Source organism: Apis laboriosa, unplaced genomic scaffold (assembly GCF_014066325.1).
Source record: "Apis laboriosa isolate Shangri-la unplaced genomic scaffold, ASM1406632v1 scaffold38_cov145, whole genome shotgun sequence".
NCBI classification, from domain to species: Eukaryota; Metazoa; Arthropoda; class Insecta; order Hymenoptera; family Apidae; genus Apis; species Apis laboriosa.
The window spans coordinates 3,024,965-3,051,197 of NW_025223092.1; the positions used below are offsets into that span (position 1 = coordinate 3,024,965).

A 26,233-nucleotide genomic window follows, 5' to 3' on the forward strand; every position below is an offset into this window, starting at 1 on the left:
AAATACAATTCTTCGAATCAATATACTATCATTTATTTATACACATAATATTACTTAAAAATTATACTTTATAAATATAAAGGAATGATAAAGGATAATTGAGGAATATTGAATATTCTCATTTTCAAACTTATATCCACATATTTCTTTCTCTTTTGTTCACAATAATAATACATTTTGATCTGAGTTTAATCTTTTAAAATATTTTTCATATCTTTCTTGAGCAAGCTAGTTATTTGTTACATCCATACACATCTCTGCTTTTTTATGGAATCAAATACATCTCTACTTTAATATACAATCAAATGTTTAAAAGAGCAAGAATAAAATTCTTTTCGAGCAGATTCAACAATGATATTTTTCAATCATTTTTGGAAAAAAAAGATAAGAAATGAGAAATTCCATACAATAAAACGTTTGAGAGAAGAATTTTAAAAATTACCAAGGCCGCCACATAGGATCAACTTCATCAACGCGTTCCACATCGATTTCCTCTTCGTCCTCAACTTTGATCTCAGTTTTAACTTTCTCCACCGTTTGCCCCTCCTTCAAGTCTTTCGATATTTCGGAAATGCAACCTCTTTCTAATTTTTCTCCATTTTCTACGGTCGTCCCACTGTTACATCCGGATGGTATGTTAAACGCGATTGCGTCAGGAATTCTTCCACGATAAGTGACCGCATTTTGATTGGAAGATGCTACTTGAATGTTATCGATAGGAATCGACGAAGCCAATAAATCAGTAGTAAGATCCAAACTTGCCAAAGTTTGGGTCAGCACGTTTGTTTTCAGCTGTGTAAAAACAATACATTAAACAAATCAAACAACTTGACCATTTTCTTTCTTCTACGTGCGAAATAATTGCATCTACATTTATTAAAAAAGACTTTCGATTCTTTGTGTGACATTAAAAAAACCAAAGAAATCGAAGCTATTTTAAAAAAATAGAAATATTCCAATATTCCATTCTAATCAAATACGTCTCGTTAAAATAAAAAAAAAAAACGATGAGAGATTTTAAAGTATTTTTCATACCTTTCCTGAGCAAGCTAAGTTGTTTGTTACATAAACTCTCATCTCTGCTTCATAGAACCAAATCTCTACTTTAATATAGTCAAAAAAGAGCAAGAATAAAATGTTTAAAAGATCTTGATAAAAAGAAAGGGGAGATGAGAGGAAGAAAAAAAAAAAAAAGATTTTCAAAAGCGACGAGTTACGATTCAATTTCGTCTGAAAGTAAGTGCAAAGAGGGCGCCACACGTCAATCTCGGTGGAGAAGCGCGGATAATCCGGGGGTAGGGTAACTTTCGTCTCTTCGATCGATGATGATGAGATAATTACCGTTGAATTCGTTTGCCGGCTCTTTTGAAGGCCAGCTGCGAGGTGCCTCGCTAATCTTTCCGCGCCTTCACCTGGAACAGCCGAGAGAAATCTGTACGCCTCAGCTGCGCAGTGGCCGAAACCGGATAACCACCGATTTTCGGCCGAGACCTCGTCGTTGTTCGTGACGGTGTCCGGCAATCCGGTGGAGGATCGTGAGCCCTGCAGCCTTTGTAAATGGCGCACGGTCAACTCCAGAATGTCCGCTTTCTCCAACTTGCTTATGTCCTCCCCTTCCGTCTGCGACCAATAAATTTCTCATCGTTCGATAATTCGAAATGAGGCAGAAGCGTGTTTCTTCTTTGTGAGAAGTTGAGGTAAACATCGTTTTTTTTGCGAGGTTTAATTCCTCATGTAATACGATACAGTGATACGCGTGTAACACAAAGAGTAATGTAATTTAGTAGACAAATTAATTGATTTCTAAAATTTATTATTTTTGTAATAATTAAGTGTATTGAGTGTTAATCGAAACAGATTATGGTTATTTAATGGTTATTCAATGATATTTGGTTATTTAAAAAATATACAACAAATTATAATTTGATTGTTGTAAACATTGTAAAAAAAAAAATATTATTATGTTTTTAGCAAAAATATCGTGAAACAGTTTTCTGTGAACTAATTAACATGCGTTTCTTGAAATAAATAAATAATATGCGTAAAATGTAAGAGTAAACAGAAAAAAAAGAAAAAAAAAACTATATAAAATTAAATCGTGCAAGAAAATACTGTGTAAAATGTGGCCCGGATATAATTTGTTTTTAACGTTTTTAAGCATAATTTGGGTTGGTAAACATTTTAAAATTACTACCGATTTCGAAATAAGTGTAAATCATAATTACAGGTGCAGGTATAAACGATCTTCCTTCCCTAAATATATTATTGATATTATGTATTGGATTAATACGACAGAAAAAAATAGTATCATGAATGAAATCGAAGCAACAATTTTTGCTTTCTCATTTATTACGATCCGATACACCTGTTCTTTCCATGAATCTTTCATTCAACGTTGCAAACTGCTATCATCATCCAATGAAAATTAACTAAAAATACTGATATTATCAAACAGTTGCTTGTTTCCTATGTAGAACGATTCATAAATTTTGACATATATATACAATTTTTTAAATGACACTGATGATACGGTGCAAAAAAAAAAAAAATGAAATAAGTATTTAAAAGGAAAATATAAATTGGATGCAATTTAAATATTCAAATTAAGTCAAGTAACTCCACAATATCGAAATATTAATTTCATCGAAATTACTGATATTAACATAGAGAAATGTGAGTGAGTGTTTTGATCGTAAATAGGTCAAAGTATAAAATCACAAATATGTTTCATGACAAATTTTTTCTTGGAAAAACTTTTGATCGATATTGTAATTTGATTAATTGATTTTCTTCATTTTTAAAGTTTTCAACGTAGGATAAAATATTTCGATATGTTTCAAAGATACGAGAAAAATTTTTTTCAAACGCTTTGCTAAATTTCCGTACTCTTGTGCTCTATATCCTGTTTCCCATACTTTTGCCGCTCGAAAGAGTTTCTGATAGACTAGCGAAAACGTGATCAAAATGAGAAGCTATCTCACGATCGAATGTAAAAACAGACGTGTATTTGTTTAACACGATCATTCCGACAGAAGAACCGAGACGAATTTGAATTTCAAAGGCGTACGTAAATAATCTGTAAGCGTGAAGAGTTTACGCTTCATGATTCCATGGAATGGTCAGTAAGGAATCTGATGGACCTTCCAACATTAATTATTTGAATAAAAATATTTTAATCCCAATACATTTATAACATTCGAGTCCCTAATTTCGAATGAATATATGATAAAACAAAAATATTTATATAAAATTGTTTTTGGTAAGTAAAAAATGGCACTTAATTTTTTAAGAAATATCGTGACTTTATCATATGATGATAAAGAAGATTGTAACTTCTTGAAAGTTACTCGATCTCTTCATAGATGGCGCAAAACTAAAAACCTATATTTGATATTAACTGAGATTAATCTAATTTAAAAAAACTTTAATATTCATATTTTTGTTTATGAGAAAATTGTCCAATTTTTACTCCTTTTTATATATAAGTATCAAGTTGATTTTTTTCTTATTTTCTGGAATATAACATTATCGTACATCGAACTTCTTTATTGCAAAAAACGATATGAAATTAAACATCTTATTTAGAAATCTTATATACAATAATTGCATTCGATGAAATTAATCTATGCTCCGATAAAATTCTTTCTGACCACAGCAAGGTTTCAATTTATTATTTTTCTCCTCTCTAAGTTTCCAAAATAAAATTCAAAATGGAAGGAAACATCAAAGTAAAGCATTTCCTTATATTAAGAGCAACATTAACTCGTGAATTCATTCGTAAATAATAAAATTAATTACAAAAGATGCAATAAAAATTTTTTTTCAATTCAAAGAATAATCATCTCACATAGAAACCATATTACATATACTCTATCACATAAATCTCGACCATATAATTAGCTACCATTAAATCACTAAATCCTTCGCGTGATCATATGTGCCATTTCATGCATGATTCTGTTCGATGTTAAAGCAAATGCGAATATTCCATTCGCGATAAAAATGTAATCGAGTTAGCAATGTTGAAAAATGTGTGTCTTCATACTATTTCGATAACAGCTTCGCACGATTGCAAAATTGCAATCTTTTACTTACTCAAGCAAAGTTGTTGCACCGGTATTACCACTTCGTAAAATAGGTTTTTATCTTTGTATAAATTTTCTGTTGAAGTACAGAAATGTTGATTCGTTAGAAAACTCGTGTGGATTGCAGTAAATTGCAGTATTTATCTCTAAGTTTTGTATTTTTCGCGTTTTAACGGAAATAAAAAATTATTTATAACTTTGAAAATATTTTCCGACCCACGTTCATTACAAATATTTTTCCATCTGACTTTCTTAAAAACTTATCATATATCCCTTTTATCATCACTATTGCACGTTCAATAATAATAAAGAGAAATTAAAAAACACTGATTTATAATTAATTAAATTTCTATTTCAACCCTTTTCTTCTTCCACCCTTGAATCAATCAATTTCTACTTAATCTTGTGCAATTATCATTACACTAAAACAATCATTATACATAATTTTAGATTTATATTTATTATTATAATAATTTATATATTTGTATAACTAAAAATAATATATATGCGAATAATTCCTTTATAAAAGGCAAGTTTAACAAAAGAAAATGAAAATCACCATTATCTCCATTGAATAAAAATTTCAAACATTTTCCCTACCAGTTCTTACCACAAAACAAAGACAAAAGAGGGAAATCTCATTAATCAATTCGCACGGTGTTTATCTCAAAGTAGCGGTATACAAAGGTAATTTATCTGAATCCTTATCGAGCGACGTCAGATCCCCCGCCCCCCCCCCTCCTCCCATGCTAACTGTTCGGTCAAAAGACATCGCAATTAACGCCATGTATTAAATGTAATGAGCATGGTCGAAGCGTTAAATACCGGCTTTCATAATTACTGGCTTGAGTCGCGTGTTACTCTTGTCACTGTATAGCGAGCGAGCGTGAGTTTCCCACGGTCTAGGAATATTTAAGCATCAAATCGATTGCACGCGTAGCTGCGGACCGAGAATGCATTTCCTGCTGCGAGCGACTCGTGAAATTACAGAGGGGAAACGTGGTATCGCGGCCGGTAAGTCGAGCAAGAAACCGTGGCTTCCTTCCAAAGGTTTCTCGATGGAGGGAAAAAAGCATAGCACGTGCTCGTTCGACCAATGTATCGCCGTACAGAGCCGTCGATGAAATCACGGCTCTGGTGACATTTATAGGATTGCCACTTTATCTGTATTATTTTTCCTCGTTCACGGTTCCGTGAGCGTATAAGATGTTTCCTTCAGTTGCTTTTTTTCTTGTTTCTTTTTCTAAACTTTGCGAAACTATTGTGAAGAATAAGACAGGGGCGTGCAAAAGTTCAGTCGACTAGATTTTCAGTCATTGTCATTTAAATTATGGGTCTACGTGATTAATTTTATGAATGCGATATAGGGTATTTTTCAAGTTCTTCAAAATTTCTGTCGTGAAAGTATAAACATCAGGTATAGGTTTAAAAGTTTTGATGGTAATATGAATGGTGAAAAGATGATTTATTGTACTTCTTTTCTTTATAGCCTATGTATATATAGAGTATTCTACACAGGCTATTTTCAGAGAAAGTTTCTCTTATAAAAGTACGATATTTCCATAATTCAAAATATGATCCGAAATTGACTCTATATAAATAAATACAACATTTCAAAATAATAAAATATTTTGATAATAACTTAATAATCTTACACATAAATATTTCTTGTCTATCTTGGATATATGTTCGATTTTATTATAAATATGGAAAAGTAAAATTTCAAAAACATTTGTAAATGTAATTGTAAAATATTTCAAAAAGTTATTATTTAAATTTCATCGAGGCAATTAATTATTTAATCATTGTTGAAGTTCAAGAAATTCAACAATTTGTCAGTCAAATGATCTCATAATTTATAAAAAGTAAAAATTATTTGAAATGAAATTAACGAAATATTATTGATTAAGGATCAAAGACAACATAATTCATTATAAACATATATAAAAATAAATGTAGGAAGAGGATCTTTATTAGAATAAAAATGTAGATATTAAAAGAGAAATATTGTACGATGCAATTTTGCATGAAATTGTGTAATAATTCATAAAAAGTATAATAATATAATAACAAATACGTACCTCTAATGCATCTATCATAAGATTTTTTAACTCATCGAGGCATTTATTTATGCGCGCACGTCGTTTTCTTTCCAACAATGGCTTCGTTATCTGTTTTAAATAAAATAACAAACCTATGAAGTTTTGCAAGATAAAATATAAACAAATGAATGAAAATATGGATTATCAAAATTTTATTTTTATAAATAAAATCTCTTAAATTTTTGTATAAAATGAAAAAAAGGAAAATTTTAATTGTATAAAATATATAATTATATTACACGATATAAAATAGATATTCAATCTATTTCTTTCTATTTTACTTACTTTTTTATATCGGTATGTCTTTGAAACTGGATGAGGAAATTCGTATGACATCATTGCATGAGCTATATCTCTTCAAGATTTAATAAACATCCACATTTGATTGTCGAAGAAGTTGATATATCTTGAAATATAAATATTGAAATCAAAATATCTAAAAAGAAAGGCTTAATAATCATAAATTGAAAAATGAAATAACTCTTAAAATTATTCACTTTTTTTTTTTAACATATCACAATCTATATTAATCTGTCAGAATAGATGTAAATTGTGATATTTCAACAAAAATATTTTTGTCTTTTCAGAAATTATAAATATACAAATAAAATATATCTTGTTTGATAAATAATAATTATCAATAGATAATCACAATGATTTCCAATGATTTCTATATACATGATCAAAAATAAATACATTATAACAACTTTCAAATGAACTTTTGAAAAAGGAAAGTTATATTAAAATATAATACACATTCATAATCAATTCTTTAAATATAAATTTACCAATGAAATTCATCGATATAAAAACCATTAATTTCCATTTATTATTTTTCGTATATCAACGTTATAAATTTCCCCAAACTTTCCAATACTTCAAAAAACGAAGGCTAATACACATCAATCCTTCAAAATTTATCTAAATTTCATCTCGATGTATCTCAACGATCGAACTGCTTACCCTCGATTGTCGATCCACTTTCAGAACCACAATCCTCACAAACCGTCAACCGAAGCATACATCGTCAAACGCGGTTATACACGTACAAACTTCATATTAAACTTGAACGAGCCACGGAAACCCCATTCGACACTTTCCATACACGTGAACGTATAGGAAAACGTGAGATCGAATATCTGTGACAAATATAGAGTGAAATTCACCGACACCTAGAAGAACCTAACGCACCGCGTGCAGTCTCTAGACAAACTGACTCGCCGCCGCCATTCAAGTAACCGCTACCCTCACCAACTTGGAACCCTCTGCAGAAGCTACTCTTCTCAAGCCAGAAGGTCGGTCTAAATGCTTTGATTGTGTTGTACCTACACCTTGAAGCGTGACGGGCGTCCCGACGCTCGTTGGAACTTGTTTGGATCCCGATTCGATCATCGTCGTTGATGTTGCGGGGCTTAATCGTTGATTATTAGGTCGACTCTTGCTTCGTAATTTTATGCGGTATTTCATTTATCCATTTGGTCTCTTTTTCGCTATTTCGTTTTTCATTCGTTTGAATATTTGAATGGAGGTAATGGAATAGTGAAAAGTTAAGATGATAATTATTAAGATTTTTATTAATAGGAATAATTTTACGAAGGTTTTATTAAATTATTTTTACTAATTAATATATACTTATCAAATATTCTTTAAGGTTTAAGCTTCTTCTTGATGTTCCTATTTTTTTTTATAGGGATTTTAATTTTTGTTTTTTCATAATTCAAATATTAATGATGATAAATGATGAAATAATGATTATAAAATTTTAGAATTTTTCATCCCCTTTATGTTTGATATTCAATATAGGTATAAATTGAACTTACCTATTTTTTTTCTAGCTTATAAACTAAAAAATGTTTAATCCTAAAAGATTTGATCTTGAAGAAATGGCTGATAAATAAATACAGAATATAAATATTTTTTTAATAAGAAAAATATCTCGGATCTCCTTGTATAATAAGAATATTAAATTAATCAAATATATATTTATCGTATATTAAACGAGAAATAAACTTTACATATACAAGCATAATTCGATAATTTCTTGCACATAATAATTCCTACCTATATATTTTTATTTTCGTGGGAGATTCATTAAGAAGAATTTGGTTAATTAAAGTATAAATTGGAAATGTGAATAAACAGATAACAATAATATCAAATGAATAAAAAAGAGGATAGGTTAAAAAATTCTTTCATTTTAAGAATTTTCCCATTGGGGAGTGTATAATATTTTAGAAATCTCGTTATAATAATATAGTGAAATTACATCTGGAGAAAGATAATCAGTGTAAATAAGCACGTATATAATTCTGAAATCTTTTTTACCCAATCTTTTGCATTATGCATGCGAGCGAGTATGTATCCAGTAATAAGAAAGGTTTCATATCAACAAAAGTAATTTAAAAGTGAATGGGATCCGTGTTATGGGGATGAAAGCATCGCAATTAGCATTTGAAAAAATTTTCAGAACTTAACGAGAGGAAGGTAAAAAAATTTTATATAATCAAACATATAAAATTAAAGAAGTTAAAAACAAGAACAGGACTCATTACAGGAAGGAGAGTTTGATTTTTTTTTAAATTTACGTGCATATATTCATTTTGTACGTAAAATGTTGCATAAACAACTATACAATTACCAAATTTTTTTCTAAATTTTTAAAAATCTAATAGAATTCTTTTATCAAACAAAATCCAATAAAATGAAAGCATAATTTTTTATCCCCTTTCCAATTATTTGTCCTATAAAAGATTATTCTTATCTTTGAATGATTTAATTTAAACACATTCAATACTTACAATTGAATAATTTCGAAAAGAAAATTATAAATTTTTACTGATTTATAACAACAAAATTTTTCAGAAAATAATATTTAAAAAAACTCGAATTCTTACAAAAACTATCTCATATAAATCTACAAAATTTAGTTAAAAGCAATTAAAAGAAACAATCACAATTTTTTTCCATCCCATCCTTCGTAAGCGTAAAAATATGCATTACTCAACAAAATTAACATAAATTAATCAATCGAATAAGTGTAATTGGCAGAAAAAAAAAGAAGAAGAAGAAAAAAGAAAAAAAAAGAAAAACAAAACAAAAAAAAAAAAAGGAAAACACAATAGAAGGGTTAAATTCACTTACGTAAGCCAAATCGAAATTGTAAGCCAAGCTCTCTTTTGTATACGCCGTTTAATCGGCGAACGTGCGCTTATCAATAGAATACGAACGCGTAACGTCCATTTATGAGTGTGACTGACATGATCACGTTCTCTCACTACCGCGGCCTCCATTGACGGCATCGTGGCCATCAAAGATCGGACACGGGTCGCAAACATTCGCACGCTTCGAACGCTTTGATAACGGTCTGCGTGGTGGCACGAACGATAAACGGCCGCGATAACTGCGCCCACGATACAGCACGGGGCTTTTGACGACCGATGACATCATTAATTATTGTTTTCCTTCCTGGTATTCGGTTGTGTACCGCGAAAAGTCACGCGAGAACTGTGAGACCGGACGGAAGATCGAGGCTGTTTTGTTTCGATCGATACAGAAAATCTGGTTGAATACCTGGAAATATTTATGCTTGTATATTTCTGGTATTCCTCCGGTTCTTATTAGTTAGAATATTCCTCTCTGTATGTACGAAGAAATTTTAGAACGTTCGTTTGGATACGTTGATATATTTTGGAAAATAAGTACGAAGGTTTGAAGTTAGAAACGCGACGAATTTTTATTAAATCGAATTAAATTCTTAAAAATTATTATATGGTAAATCGATCTGAAATTCTATCCATCTCTTTGATAAGGTAGAGTTTCAGAGATGAAATATCCGGAATTTCAAATTGTAACGATAATTCTTAACAATTATTTATCAATTTCACGTAATCAAATATTTGACGGATATATATATATATCTATTCAAATCTAGAATTTATATTTAGCAATAATAGTTTCTATTCTATTTTCGTTATTTCGAAAAACAATTTTTCTTCCATTTCCATTTATTAAGATTTTCATTTCAATTAAAAAGTTATCCACCGGATCACTTAAATATCGAGATCGACTTAAAGAACAGTTTAATAACTCACAAAATTGCGTGCATGTCCTGGGAAAAGAATTTTAATTCCAATGGAAATTACACAGTCAATTTTGTTCCCCGCTGTGACAGGAGTTATGTGCAAACCTTTGCGTTTCGTAATCGCTCAGAAGGCGTCAACGTCATTGCTGAAGCACGGTTTGAGAGGCACGTGTGCAAATAAATGTTGCCGGTATCGCATTAATTCAATTAACTCGATGCTTTCCAATTACATTCTTGTAGAAATATAAATCTGAAGAATCGGTAATAAATTTGTATTTAACGTTGTTATACGCACGAAACGTTTAATTTATTACTTTGTTCTCTAGTCGAGCGGTAGGTATGTATACTTTCGATGGTTAATTTCCATGTAGAAAATTATGAATGAAACGACACGCGTGTAAAAGCAATATTACTATTGTAGTAAGCAATATTTACTAATTTTTTATTTATTTCTCCTTTCGATTCCCTTAATTTTTCAAGTTGTTGTTTCTAAGTTCAAGGTTACTTCAAGATAATAAATATCTCTTTTCTGTTGAAACCATTAAAATGCAATTCGATAAATTACCATTGTTTAGATCTTAAAATGTCAATATTAAGAGATCAAGGGATCATTTTCATCGAATACGAAATTATTTAAAAGGACAAAAATATCGGTGAAACTTTGTAACCGATTTCTCTGCAACTAATATTTCAATAATGTATAGATTTCGCCTATAAGGATAAAGAAATCCATATTTTATCCATTTAAAAAAAGAATAAGAAAAAATAAAAACTTGGTAAGATTTTCTACACGAGCATTGCAGTCAACAAACGTTCACGTTATTCGAGTTGGCTCTTTCGGAATCTTTCGAAAGTTCACTCTCTGGGTATGGATGGGTGCAAAGCAAAAATCGGTGCTCGTTTTCTTTCTCCCTGAACTCTGGAACGATTTTACGAGCGAAGTCTTGCGTGCACGTAAAAAGAGGTAGCCAGGTTTCCTTTACCTTTCCTTTCCTTTTTTTTTTTTTTAATGTTTTATTGCAGCTGATTGCGGGGCCAAGACCTCGTGCAACACATTATAATACGCGAATCCGGATGCCCTTTTCTACCTTGTACGAGAGATACGTACGCATGGTAGGCAAATCCTCTTGAAGCACGAATAAACCTTCTTCTTAAATTGCAAAATGGGTTACTATTGTTCGACAGACGAAAGTCATCACGAGAATAGATTCTACTTTAGAACTTTAGTTTTGAAATAAAATGAAAACATATATGATTGTTAAAATTTATAAAATCTTTTCTTTCTCATCTTGCTTCACCTAGTCCAAGTATTCTTAATCTTATCTTTTTCTTCCTCGATTCCAAAAAACAAGTATAAAAATTCATTTTCGAAGACTTTTTCTCAAAGATCTCAATATAATTTTCAAACAGGTAAAAATTAAACTTCAGATAAATAAGATTCCGTTACATCGATATTTCTCTTACTCCATTCACTTCGTATGTATTCCATTAACATTAAACTTATCTCACCTTTTCCAAACTCTTTTAAACTCAACATTAAAAAAAAACAAAAAAAAAAAAAGCAATATTAAAACCCGCGAAAAGAATTCGAAGGCCCCTCGGAGAGCAGTCTCGCGGTAGCAATTAATCCCCGGCCTGAGTCGCGGCGTTCCACAAGAAGTGGCATCAATCATTCCACCAAGACCGAAGAAGAAGAGGAGAGAAGCGGAAAGGATGCGAGAGGGAGAGCAGACACGGCGAGGTCGCGTGTGCCCGAGAAAGAGAGGCCAGGCTAGTCCCTAGTAAAAAAGAGGAAAACAAAAAAGCAGGAGAGAGAAACAGAGAGAAAGAGAGAGAGAGAGAGAGAGAGAGAGAAAACAAAAGAAAAAAAAAAGAAAAAAGAAACAAAAAAGAACGGAAAGAAAAAAGCGCGGTTTGCGCTCGCGGCTCGGGCCCTGGACGTGTGCGAGTCGCGTGTGAGGCTCGCGCCTGTCGTTGTCTCTGTCGTGAGCACGGGCCCCGAACGGGTGCCCTGTGGCCGAGGCCCGACCTGTCGTTGTCTCTCCTCCTCCCTCTGTCTCGCTCCTGCCCTCGCGCGCGCATGCCTCCCTCTCTGTCCGACCCCGTGCCGGTCGATGGGTCCGTCTGGGACATGAGGCCTTGCCTCGTTCTCACGGTAGCCTCCGACAGGGGCCCTCTTCTCCCCTCCATCTCGTTCTATGTCCACGATCATGCCTCCTTCTAGAGCGAGCGAACCAATTCCTCTCCCTCTTTCGATCGCTCGCGTGTGAGGAAGCGCGTGCTTACTACGGTAAGCACGCGTCCTCTCCTAGGCGGCGGCGGCGGCGGCGATTTAGCGCTCCGCATTCGTTGCTTTTCCATTCCGGCCCGCATTTTTCGGACACTTGGGAGATTGATGGGTTTATCAGGACAGGAAATTCAGTTAATTTTATTTTATTTCTCAGAGTTTTGAAGAATGTTTCGCTTTTTTTTTTTTTTTGGAGATTGGGGAAAGTTTAGGGGATGGGGATGGTTTGGAAGGGGGGTATTATATTGGAAAATAATTTTGTTTGACGAGAATTATCGCGAAGTTCGGATGGAAGTATATACATGGAGTATGAATATATTTGTTTTCTCTTTTCTTTTTTTTTTTTTTTGCAGGTAAGTCATCGTTACAGTTTTCGAATAAGGTGAAATTTTTTAACAAGTAGTACGTTTACTTGACCCGTATTACTAAACTATTTCCATAATTTCGAATTTCTTGTGTACGTGTAATTTTTATATCGGCATTGGTTGTAAATTTCTTTCAAGTTTACTTTTTTTGATACTTTATTGATGAAAATTCTATACCTATTACCCTGTGGGTAAACGATGTTTACCGGATTAATAAGAATATAATAATACATTTCTTGTATTCTAATTTCACGAGGAGGAAGATATATAATGTTGCCTTGTGAAATGATCATTTTGTTATTTATCATTAAAAAAAAATAATCAGATAAAAGCAAAATACAAAATTCATTATATCTCATAAATCATCAAACAAGGACAAGTAGAACATAAGTACACACGTATTAATTTTTCCATTTTCTTTTTTTCTTTTTTTTCTTTTTCAGTATACATTCAATCCTAGAGACCTCACATACAGTAATTTTCTTATACGGAATTAAAATAAACCATGTACCATAATTTATACTTATATCCAGAATATAAAGATTCTTATTATCTTTTGTGTAAATCAAGAGCTTCAAGTATTTTTTTCACTTCAATTTCTTATGCCGTGTTATTTTCTTGTATATTCGTAATAAAATTTGTGAAATATCGAAAAATTCACAGATAACAAATATCTTAATGTTTTTATGCAACAGTGTATATACATTCAGAGAAGTTTTCAAATGCATATGCAAATCGTTGAAGTTTTCAGATCATATCTTATTTATCGGTATATAAAATTGCATGCAATAAATATTTGTATAAACCCTCTGGTATATAACGTGTACCGTAAAATAAAATAAAGATATGGCGATAACATATTTTAACAAAATTCAATTCGATGTAGAGATTCATATGAACAATTTATATTCAGCTGACATTTTATAACTTAATTATGGATTCGATCGTAGATAAGTGACTCGAAGTTGGCACAGATATTGCTTCGTTTTTTGCGGTGAAATGCAGTTCGTGCAACATTGTATAAAACGTTCTTCGATAATTTATAATGGGTTATTTGTTTTATAATTATATAACGTGGATTTTCTTTTTATTAGATATATTTATTATGATTCGAAATCATTATTGATCTGCGAAATTTTTCTAAAGAAAATTTGTTAGAGGAGGAAGTGTTATAACTTAAATTCGTTTGTATAATCGATGTTTCTATTAGTTGTTATTTGTGACAAAAAAAAAAAATTTTTCTTTCCAAAATATTGGATAAAATAAAAATAAAATATGAAGAAGTTTGTTTCATTGAATTTTTATTTTGTTTATTGTATAATTAAATTGTATAATTTAATAATTTGATATTTTTAATTTTCGAATATTTTTCCAAAATTTTCGACGACATAACATTCATCATACTTAATGTGTCCAAAGAAGAAATATGAGTCATGGTCTCCTTACTTTTGCTTAGTCTGTAATTATTTTTTTCGTCTTTTAAATTATGTACTTATACCTATCATTATTATGTTCTACCTGTTTTTTTACATTTTATTTCATTCTTCCGGCCTTTATTTTGTCCTCGTTTTCAAAATGGCGAAGGAAGTCATTAGAGGATGGAACGAAATTGTTCACGATATAATGACTCTGTTTGACCAAGATCTCTCCAGCAAATGAGACACGAAAATCTCAAGAACAAGAGACCTTTACAAAGTTGTACAATTGACTGTATAGAAAATACAAAAATTTGTTTAAATTTTATTAAATTAGTACAAGTTACGTTAAAGAAAAAAAAACTTGTTATGGAACACGAATTGAATATTAAAAAATTTATAATAAAATTATTAGAATAATTAATAGATTTTCTTCAATAAATTTAAATTTGAAAAAGTACAAGAAAAAAATATTAGAAACGTATCAATTATTTCCTACTTTAACTAAAATATTCTTTTAATCCAATCGATTCTTCTGAAAAAAAATTATGTTACATTTGAAAATTATTTTTATATTTTAAAAATATATTTTGATAATTCTTAATATAAATTCAGAATAATAATTAAAAAATAACGAAATAAATAAATAACTAAAAATTGATTGCCATTTTTTGCCACGAACCTTTCATTTTACTTGTACATATACACACATACACACATCCTCGTGATTCATCTTCGCTTCAAGATTCCATCCTGCACATTGTTATTGCGTTGGTTAACCACGCATTATCAAGTAAACGGTACCAACTCTTTGAAGATTTAAGCGATCATGAATTCGAAACACTTCCTTGAACGACCATCCCGAATTGCGAGAGAGACAGGGAAGGAGCGCATATTCTCACGCGAAATTTCAATTTCCGGTCCGGCAAGTCGCGAAAAAGACGACCTGGTCACGGACCGAGGCGTGCAATTGAATGTCCTTTTCAGCTTCGATGAATGAAGGAATTTTCGCTCGTCGTGCTCTTGTTCGACGTTTGTCATTCATTCGACAGGGGCTGAACCAGAAGGTGCACTTGGAAAGGACGTTCGATGTGTGTCATTGTTGTAAAAACGTAATTACGCGCATCTGTCGAAAAAGGAATACTTTGATGCGTATGTACAGGGTGTTTTAAAAATCTCACATTTAATCAAATGTAATTTTTACTTAGGAATTTTTAAAAATGAAAAATAAAAAATTTAAATCACAAGTTATAATTAATATTAATACGAGCCTCAATTTAATTGAATTATTTTTATTATTGAAAAAAATTAGCATAATTAAAAATATTATTGTGATAGTATAATTTAAACTATTATGATTACAATCATTTCTAAAAATAAAATTATAAAATTCTAAAAATAAAATTATAAAACATCTGTAACATCTAGATTCACAAAACGATCCATTTAAACAAATATCAATTGCAACATAAAAAAAAAGAAAAATATCATATTAAAACGTTAATCGAATAAAATAAATTCTTATAAAAACCAAAACATTTAATATCTCTAAAAAATTTTCTCTTTCTAAATAATTCTTTCCTTCTTAAAATTAACAAAATTCTCTAATCGATAAAAAGATCTAATCAATCAAAATAATTCGAATCGCGTTTTCACCGCACAAACTCACACAAATATATGTATACATATATTTCAAAGAGAAAGGAAGAGAAAAAAATTAAGGAAGAAGAAAAAAGAATACACACACACACACATATTTATATATACTGTTATTTTCCCCTTCCTAAATAATTATGGTTGTCAGTTACACTCGTCGAAAAAAAAAAAAAAAAAAGAAAAAAAGAAAAAATCGAACCGTTCCAACTAACATCACGTCGTTATCCGCGAGAATGAAGGGAAGAGAGACGTTTAATGTTCCTTCCCTTCCGCGTTTGACTTCTTCCTGGTTACCCGACCCCTCGGTTTCATTCACGAGGAATAAAATTATCATGAATCGAGGGATGGTTGCCGATCAATTGACAGGGGGATGCAAGGGGGAGGGGGTCACTATACACAAGGGGCGATCCATGAATGAAAAACGTGTGCGCGTACGAGGAAACGAGGAAGAGAGAGAGAGAGAGAGAGAGAGAGAGAGAGAGAGAGAGAGAGAGAGAGAGAGAGAGAGAGAGAGAGAGAAAGGAAAAAAAAGGATATATAAGCCATGCGCCCCTGGCCAAATCGAACTTCATTGTTGCGTCATAAATATGCATGAACGTTTATCGTACGAATCGTACTGAATGGGGGCCTACATGCGTTCCCCATTGCCGTGGGAATTCCGTGGCGGAAAGTCGGTTACAGGTGGCCACTTGTTACACGATTTTCGAAAAATCACGCCTCCGTGAACCTATTGTATTGAAATCGATTAATTTGTCGATCAAATCAGCGTTTTCAAATCTTTTTTTCAAATTAAACCCCCTTCGTGATTATACGAGGTAAAGGAAATTAAAAAATAATTGACATTTTCGCTGTTGGGAATGGTATTGCTTTTGAGTTAATGATCCTTGATTATTACCTCGGTAACGCACTTATTTTCCTTTCCGTACAGCAAAATAATTATACATTTCTTTCGAATTTGTTTCTGTTGAATGAAAATTTTGAATGAGAGTAGATTTTTCTTTTTTTTAAGTTTTTAAGTTTTTAAGTAAGCGTGCACAAGACACGTCAAACTTGAAAGACTTCGATGTGTCGTGCGATCATGGATCGAAAATATTTTATTTCCTTATTTGCAAAATTGCAAGGATAATACTTACTTCAATGCAAATGTATTAAAATCGTAGGTGATTATTAAAAAATCATTAATCAAAAAATAATGATAAATAATGATTGATCCATTGAAAATAATTTCTCAAAAACTGTAACAAATATAATTTGCAAATCTATATTTCTATATTTTCATTAAAATCATACGGTATATGAAATATATTTGAAGATTATTTATTAAGTTATAAACAATCTTACAACTTAAATTCCTCATAACTTAATAACCAAGCCTCGACCAACTATTTTCGCACATTTACATTTACACTTACCACGATCTTTACAAAAGTACCTTTACCCTCCAAAAGCGTCCCAACTACTCTTTTCACTATTCTATCCAGGGATTAAACCAGGTGAACGACCAGCGAGCAAGGCGAATTCGAAACCGTTAATTTACATCAAACGAACGATAAAAATCGAATCCATTGGTAATGGAGGCTGTCAAAACGGACGAAAGAGATAATAATAATAATAATAATAATAATAATAATAAAAAAAAAAAAAACGAAGGGTAATTTCAGTGATTACCGGTCACGGTTAATTTCGTGACTTTCTCCCGTGATCGTTACGCTTCTTAACAAAGATCTATTGCTCGATGACGACGTCCACTGGTTACAAGCGGCCAAAATAAATTTCTCTCCCCGCTCCTCCGTTCTTTCTTCGTAATGCCCCCACCGAATGATGATCCTCTGGCCACGGTAAGAGGCAACCATGATTTCCGTCAATGTACAGAGAGCACGAACGGGCAGGTGCGCGTCGCTAAAGAATCATACATCAACTTCTGGCGATACTCCATGCATCCGGTACACATTCGAGACTCCATAAGTTGGCTTCGCGCGAGTCGATTCCTCTCCTCGTTGCATCTTCCTCCTCCTCCTCCTCCTCCTCCTCTTCTTCTTCTTCCTCTTCTTCTTCGTCACGGTGCACACGAGCGTAAATGCGCCGATTGAGCGATGGGAGGTAATGGCGGTTGTTGTTGTCACGATTAACGTTTGATGCGGATAGATGGATATATTATAAGAGATATTGCGAACGCGTATAATTGTTTTTTTAGCTTATTATTATTCGTTTAATTTCTGCAACTTGACTTATGACGACTTATAGACAATGAATTTGGATTTGTGGACGCTAAAGGGAAATAGTAGAAATTTTCATTTTTGTGTTTTATATTTCGGGGGATTTAGATATTATGGATAAATGGATACTGTGAATGGAACTTGTATTTTATCATGATGGATCAAGAATTGAATTACGAAATCTGTTCTAGCTTTTGATTTTATCTATTATAAGAGATTGGTGAAAATTGGGAAGCCTGTGCAACAAGCTATCGATTAAAAATAATGAATTTTTGAAATGAGTTAATGATTTTTATTATCTCTTGATATGATTAATGAAAATTAATGATTGATTATTATCTCTTGATGTTATTTATCTATTGATAAATTGAAGTTCCATTTATTTTGATTTATAAAGAATAGTCAACTCTAAATCAGTTAAAATGTAGCCTCAATAGCAATTTTTTAAACATTATATAAAACATTGTTGGAAGAAATCCAACTTCTATCTCTATTTCATTCTTTAATATTTTTTTATCATTCTTTTTAAGATACTTGAGTGAGAAAAGTAGAACAGTTTCATAGTAGATGTATAGCAGTTATAAAAGTATGTCTACTATCGAAGCAATGTTTCAGACTATTTAGTGATAAAGATCCAAAAGAAAAACTTTCACGACCAGAAGACTTCTTGAAATTCTTTTGGTCTTTGGTCCAAGATAAATGATACGATAAAAAATAGGCACTGTGGCGTGGCATCTAACTTCTCACTCCTTGAATCCTGTGTTAGTTTTTTAAGCATAATATAGCACGAGTTATTCATAAATACTTATACACAAAATCCTATTTTAGATTTTTCAATTTAATTTTATATATTTATATATATAATTATATATATTTTATATATTTCAATATTATATATTATATATTTTATATAATATTATATATAATATTATATATTTTATATATTTCCAATTTAATTTCTATAATTATCAATAATCAATTTTACATACCAATTTCTATATATTTGTATGTTAAATCTTCCACGAATATTTTACAATATAAAATATTTTATATAATAAATAACAACTTCTTATCAAGGATTCCACAAGAAAGATTCGATTCTATTTTTTAGCCGAATTAAATATTTTACAGTTTTTTTAATTTCATTTCAATGATATAATGGAAAGAAAATATAGACGTCCTTTTACTTAAAACTTCCCGATTATAGGGTCGCGTTTTTAATTGCAAATTTTTTCGTAACGAGTACACTACCTTGTGGCGTGTGATTACCTTTAATTATACCATTTTAAACGGTTCATCGGTATTCGCGGTAATTATAACAAGATATTCTCATGTAGTTTTACACACCTTGGATTACATACGATGGTTGTACATGCATCGTTTCATTGGTTCCTGGATTCTTATATTTTGCATATCCTACACGTGAAAAATATGTTATATGCCATGTCGATATAAATCATACGAATACATCGTACGATACAATGTAGCAATTTTTCACCAGACTTGACTGTCATTTACATAAATTACATTGAAATTGATTATTTGAGACATCATCTTGGCATGCGATGTATTTCAATAAAAAAGAGAGGAATAAGGAAAAAATCATCTTAAAATTGTATCTTGATTTAATTGTATTTTAATCTATTTTTTTTTTTTTCAATTTCAAATAAAATCGAGAAATTAAAGATTTCTTCTTCTTTTTAAAGATTTTCGTGTAAATCAATTGTTGTGATTTAAAATGATATATTGAATAAAAATATTGGATTTATCATAATATATTTATTTCACGAAACTAGATGAATTTCTTCATCTTGTGATATGTAATATGAAATAATTGAAAAAAGTTTTTTTATAAAAATTGGAGGTTAGAGATTTTTTTAATGTAATACATAATACTGTAACTGTGATAAAAAATAAACTATTAGTGGATTACTTCATCTCTGCAAATGTTTTTCTTTTCCACGAGCGATGAAGCAAGCGAAATCGAGAAAAAAAACCTCGCCAATAATTCTCAGACACCTTTCTTCCCGGATAACTGATGCGTTCAGGTCTAGATCCTACGACAGTTAACCGAATATTACTGTATCTCAAATGATTATTTCTTATTTCAATTTCAAGTTACTCAATCCTATACAGTCTCTAAAGTTGTACTATAAATTTCCGCTCCATACTATAAAATATTCAATCCTACGACAATTAACCAGCAACTATTACTATTTTAAATGGTCATTTCTATTTTGATTTCAAATAAAATTTTTCTTCTCAACATTGTACTGCTAATTTCTCTTACAAACTATACACACACACACACACATATATATATATATATATCTCTAACAACTAATTTCTCCTGCACACCATAAAACGTCCAATCCTGTAGTTAACTCGGCATTAACGACATTTCAAATGCTCATTTCAATCTCAAATAAAATTTGCTCAATCCTCTCGACACTTACCACTAATTCCTCCTACCATAAAATGTCTCTCTACGATTCGAACTCGACTCGATACAACGCAATGCAAGCGATACGATCAACGGGCAAGCAGAAGCTAATTAACGTGCGTCGTGTACGAAACCGTCCAAGCGCAATGCCATTAGCAACACGAGCACAGGAGGAGGAGGAGGAGGAGGAGGAGGACAGATCCCATTTTCCCCGTGTCGGGCGATCAGGAAGCCGATTGGAGCGTGGGCGTCGTCGAGGCGACTCGAGCGAGAAGAGGAGCTGTTAAGGACGCCCTGGTGACCGCGGGAGCGGAACACAGAGAGCTTCCTGAAACGCTTCACCGCGGATGGCCGCTCCGTTCCCACGAGGGCAACTCTGATTCCTAGCCTCCGCCGCTTATATATCCACGCGTCAACAGACGAGGAGATGGATGCTGATACGGTCGCGTGCGGAGGGACGAGCATGATGTAGAGCGTTCGAGCCTCCTTTTCACTCGTTTTAATTTTGAGCAGGTTTGATTCGAGCAATTTGAAAATATGAATTAAGTTATTGGAGATTTGGAAGTAATGTTGAATTTTGATATCGAGTTAAGTTGCTGGATTTGAGTATACTATTTGAAATAATTTGAATTGATTTTTCATTTCGCTTCAGAATAAGAAAAAAAAAAATCTTTCAGTACGAATTAAACAATTTTAATCTAATTTTAAATTTTAATAAGATATTGAAAATTTCTCATAATCTCTTCCCCAATTGTTTCCTTCGACGATGTAATATTATTGAATAGATGATAATATTATTGAATAGATATTATTGAAATAGAAATATTATTGATGTGAACAAGAATGGCAGATAGGATTGATAAATCAATTTCTCTTCTAATCATCGTTTAATTGCCTGAAGAAATTCCAAGAATGGACGCTTTTAGACACGTACTTCACGAGCAGTTGTTAATTTACAGTCCTTCGAACTGTAGACGACACCTGAATCGCATATAGATTTTCCTCGAATCTTTCGTTCTTCGATAAATCTGAAGACGTTTGATCGGAACGTGGTGAATGAACTGATGATGGGTTAGGTTCCGTATGTCGTATGTCGTATGGAAGAGCACGGATGAATTCGATGGTGGTTTAAGTATCTTTAATGTAGATAGTAGCCGAGGACTTAGGTTGAAAAATATTTTCTGATATATATATATATATATATATATATATGTTTTGAGAAGTAATGTACAAAATGCATTGTTATTTATAACAAAGAATACGATGAAGATATTTTTATTAATTTTTTTTTTTTTAAGACACGATTAGTCAATCTCTATTCGTATAATTATATTTCTTCAGTTTTTGGTAAAAATTATAGTAATTATAAGTTAACTTCCTCAAGTTATATGTTTTTCGTTTATATTAAATTTCCTTTCAGCTTCTTAATTATTTTATAAAATTATAAAATTCATCACGAGTTGGAAGAAAATAAACGATAACGTCACAAGCGAGAAAACGAGATATGCAAGTAAGTGTACGAGCTGCAGAAACGCCACGTGGATTACACAGCAAACTTGTTTCTCTCGCGTGAAGCGTGGCTGACACGTGGTAGTACGTGCCGGCATTCCAGATATCTCCTTTTGATTATTCCACCACACAATCTGCCATTTTGCAAAAAGCTCTATATATATATATATATATATATGAAACTGAAGAAAAATAATATTATCTTATGACAGACTTGTCATAGTCGTTTCCTAGAAAAATTCATTTTAAATGCATTTCTGATAATGATAATCATCAAGTTTCAAATCTATTTAAATTCGTTTTATTGGCAAGATATATCATCAAAACCTATTTTCTAATAAAGAAAAACATAAATTCCATATACTTTAAAATTATAAAAATCTATAATAACAATTCATTTAACGTTAAAGTTCGATTAAAAAACATTTTATCTGTAAAATGAAGAAACAACAGAACTTTCCACTTAACCTGACATCAGCTTTTTACCAATTCCCATTTTCCTTAACCTCAAAATTGACGACCGACCGCCTCCTCCTTTCTCACCCATTTAAAACGCTGGCCCATGTTCCACCTACCGAATATCCACGTCCGATTCTAATATCCATCCGTTGCACGTACAACCTTCTTCAATTTTCAGGTTTGCGGTTTGTAAAACGGTTAATGGACACATCTGTTTACTCTTTCGATGCAGGGCTAACGGATGTAAGTTACACAAACGGTCGGCAGCGAGCGTGGCGGTCGCGTGGATAACAAGTGGGACGAATCTGAAAATCCGTATGGTGGCTCCGTGAGTTGAATTTCAGATCCAGCTCTTGGCAGATTCCCACGATCCGGTAACGAGCCACTTGACTCTTCAAGGCGTGATCTGCGTGCCCGAAGTCGCGTGGCCCTTTCATTTGAGGAAAATCCAGGTGTTCGAATTCGGCCGTACCATCGAGTATTTTTCCCATGGCGAAGGAATCGCGATGCAACTGTTGCCCTCCATTATGCTCTAGACCTTATTGTTGGCGCTATTTCGATATCGGGGGACACGAGGACCTATTATGCGTTTCTTTCATCGTTCGCTAGGTTTTCTCGCGCATATGTGTGCTATACTTGACGTATATGACGAGATGTCGAGAGCATACATATTGCGAAGAGTGAGTAAGGTATAGAGTGACGTGATGCAGAGTCGGAATAGATAAAAATGAAGTTGTGAATGTTGGAATTGTATAAATTGATAGAGAAGTAACTTTATTTTCAAACAATTTTTTATTTGAGTTAATTTATTCAAATAAAAAATAATTTGATAATTAAAGAGGTTTTATAATTTATTTTAAAGAGGTTTTATATATATAAGATTATCTACGATTTTATTTGAATCAATTAACTTTTACTTCGTTATAACTTATTGAACTTAATTATATTTTTCTTTTGAAATTCCTATTTTCTGCTTTATAAATAGTTTATCGAAAAGATATTGTGATCTGTATAAGACATTTATATATTATTTTAATGATTATTTCTCAAATTCCTTATTTTAATGCTCAAGCTTCGTTATGTCAATTTGAATATAGTTTAAAGCGATCTTAAAAACTGTTATTAAGATAATTGAGAAGTTCGATCACTTATTAAATACAGTTATTCACATTAATTCGGATACCGTTACTTTATACACGAAAAAATTATTTAGATATCTTGTTTACGATGTACACATGAAAATGTGAATTATTTATTATTTTATAAATAAATTAAAAAGAAAAATTTTACATCGAATAAATCATTTGAATGAAGTTATCAAACAAAAGATATATAATATGTTGATTAAACATTTTTTTTTTTTCATTCTTTTTTAACACCGAATGCAAAATAATATATCGAATATAAAATAAAATAAATAACAGTAACAACAACAATTTTTATCAATTAAAAAGATGTTAAATATTTCAAGAATAATCGATTACATCGATAAATTTTACAAAATAAAATTCCATTGATGAAAAATTCATGGAACATTAATTATTTATAAAGATCTTTTAAAATATTTCAAAAAGATAAATGAACAATTACCTTTTTTCCATTAAAAATTCTCCATAAATAACTGTTCAGTAGATTAAACATGTATAAATGTTTATAACACTATCTATTAAAATTGCAAGTACTAATAAAACCGAATATACGTTTATAAGGCTATTAAAGTTAAAAATATAAAATACGCGAAAACATGTTCTGACACTTTAAAACAAAAATTATAAATCGAATCCTTCTCATTAAAATGACGCACAATGTAAACCACGTGCAATCTCCCTGTAATTTAAAAAAGTAGTTTAAATGGGGCATAAATTACATGGTAATGAAGCAAATTATAAAGAAAGGTGCACTTTATTTTCGAAATAAAACCTTCCATATTGTCATTGATCGTTTTTCGCCGCTTCGTATCCGAATATAATTTCCAAAAACGTATAAATTCGCCACGAAATCAGCGACTTTCCGCATTAATAACCGTTCGCGCCGCCATCAAGGCGGTTGTACGCGAAATGGGCCCGAAAAACATCAACAGGAGGATACTAATTTCTCTCCCCACTTGGTCGATTGTATCGACGATACTTTGATGAACCAACTTTAAAAAAAGAAAAAAAAAAAAAAAAAAAAAAAACGACGAAAAGAAAAAACGTGAAGAAAATATTATCATAAAGAAAATTTTCATGCAGAAATAAAAATTTTTTAAACGTAATAATGACTATTTTTTAATTGCTATTATATGCTTCATAAATGTATCAATTAATGAAGTAAATTGATAACTCTTTAACAATATAATAAAATGATAAAAGATAAAAGCTAGATAATGTAAAAAAATAATTGTTCTTTTATCAAAATGTTTATTGAACTTTTGACACTACGGAAAATAAAATTGAGCCTTTTCGTGATAATAAATTTTCAATTGCCTTGTTTATAATAATACTTAAGATATAAAATTGATAGAACTATCTACAAATAATTATAGTTGAATATTAACTATATCTCTAAATCCTTCAGAGAATCTTTATAAAATATGTAATTGTATTCCCCTTTCATCAAGTGGAAAATATACTTTAAATAATAAATAAATAAGAAAAGCCATTAAATAGCAATAATAATTGAATTTCATTTTTCATAAAAAAATCTTCCTTTTCCATTTCGAATATTTGCAATGATAAATTTTGCCATTATTCAGCTTAAAATATCTGCACTAAGCGAATGAAAAAACAAAAAAAAAAAAAAAGAAAACGTGCAGTGCAATAATCTCTCGCGTTCAAACGTTAAATTGAACACTAAGAAAAAAAAAAAAAAAAAAAAAAAAAACAAGATACAAAAATAACTGTCCCTAATTGCAACTACAATTACCAATAAAATACATGCCGCAATTTGCAGCGTGTTAACCAATTAACGACGAGTAAAAATGACAAAGATCAAGAACGAAAAAACTCACTTACCTCGACATGCCCCTACCATGGCCAAGAGGCTTTACGGTGCAGTGGTTAGGGTGGTGGAGAAGAGTCGAATCTGGCCGTTACAACTGGAGGAGCGTGGGAAGGCAGAAGTCGCGAATCCTTGTAAGGAACCGTTGTACTTCCTGAAGGAGGTCCTGCACCTGACGTCCTCCTCGCCCGTGAGAAAGATTCCGGCTCGATGCACCAATGGCCTCTCCTTTCCTCCCCAACCGTGCCGCTCTAACGGCCACGCGAGCAGCACGCTTTCAGCACGTTTCGTCGACGTGGGAAGGATCTCGTGCCTCCGACCTTATCCCCTATTTTTTTCTTCTCTCTCTCTCTCTCTCTCTCTCTTTCTTTTTTTTTATTTCTCCTCTCTGTATATCTCGCCATGGCCTTCTTCTTTTTTTTTTTCTTCCCCTCTTCCTCCGATGTCGAATCTTAACCGAATCGAGGCTACTTAAATGGGGTTGGGTGTCGTTGTCATTGGCCTCTTGGGAAACTTTATCACGGATTCCTTTTTTTTTTCACATCTTCTTTTTTTTTTTTTTTTGTGTATATATATGGAGAAAGGAAAGACTGTTTCAGGAACGAATGGTGTACGGTTTGATCGGGGGTGAAACGT

General features: G+C 31.7%; 1 protein-coding gene across 3 annotated transcripts; it reads right to left on the bottom strand.

Moving 5' to 3' along the window:
- Nucleotides 1-212: 212 nt before the first annotated feature.
- LOC122715552 (enhancer of split mgamma protein-like) lies at nt 213-25,732 on the bottom strand. 3 transcript variants are annotated; one of them, XM_043937823.1, is made up of 5 exons: nt 25,612-25,732; nt 6,473-6,593; nt 6,167-6,256; nt 1,342-1,620; nt 213-792 (listed from the first exon to the last, which is right to left on the bottom strand). In XM_043937823.1, the coding sequence occupies exons 2-5, from the start codon at nt 6,524-6,526 to the stop codon at nt 439-441; spliced, it is 777 nt and encodes a 258-aa protein (XP_043793758.1). In that variant the 5' UTR covers nt 6,527-6,593; nt 25,612-25,732; the 3' UTR covers nt 213-438. The 3 variants fall into 3 exon arrangements, with proteins under 3 accessions (XP_043793758.1, XP_043793756.1, XP_043793757.1); XM_043937821.1 differs by lacking the exon at nt 25,612-25,732 and adding an exon at nt 7,151-7,335; XM_043937822.1 differs by lacking the exon at nt 25,612-25,732 and adding an exon at nt 7,151-7,171 and having other exon boundaries at nt 6,473-6,623.
- Nucleotides 25,733-26,233: the final 501 nt, after the last annotated feature.

What these genes read in the sequence shown, in the direction of transcription:
- LOC122715552 (XM_043937823.1), bottom strand. Translation starts at nt 6,526, where the DNA reads ATGATGTCATACGAATTTCCTCATCCAGTTTCAAAGACATACCGATAT. An exon ending in TTATGATAGATGCATTAGAG is followed by an intron (nt 1,621 to 6,166) that starts GTACGTATTTGT and finishes TATTGGTCGCAG; the next exon opens with ACGGAAGGGGAGGACATAAG. An exon ending in GCCGGCAAACGAATTCAACG is followed by an intron (nt 793 to 1,341) that starts GTAATTATCTCA and finishes GTTTTTACACAG; the next exon opens with CTGAAAACAAACGTGCTGAC.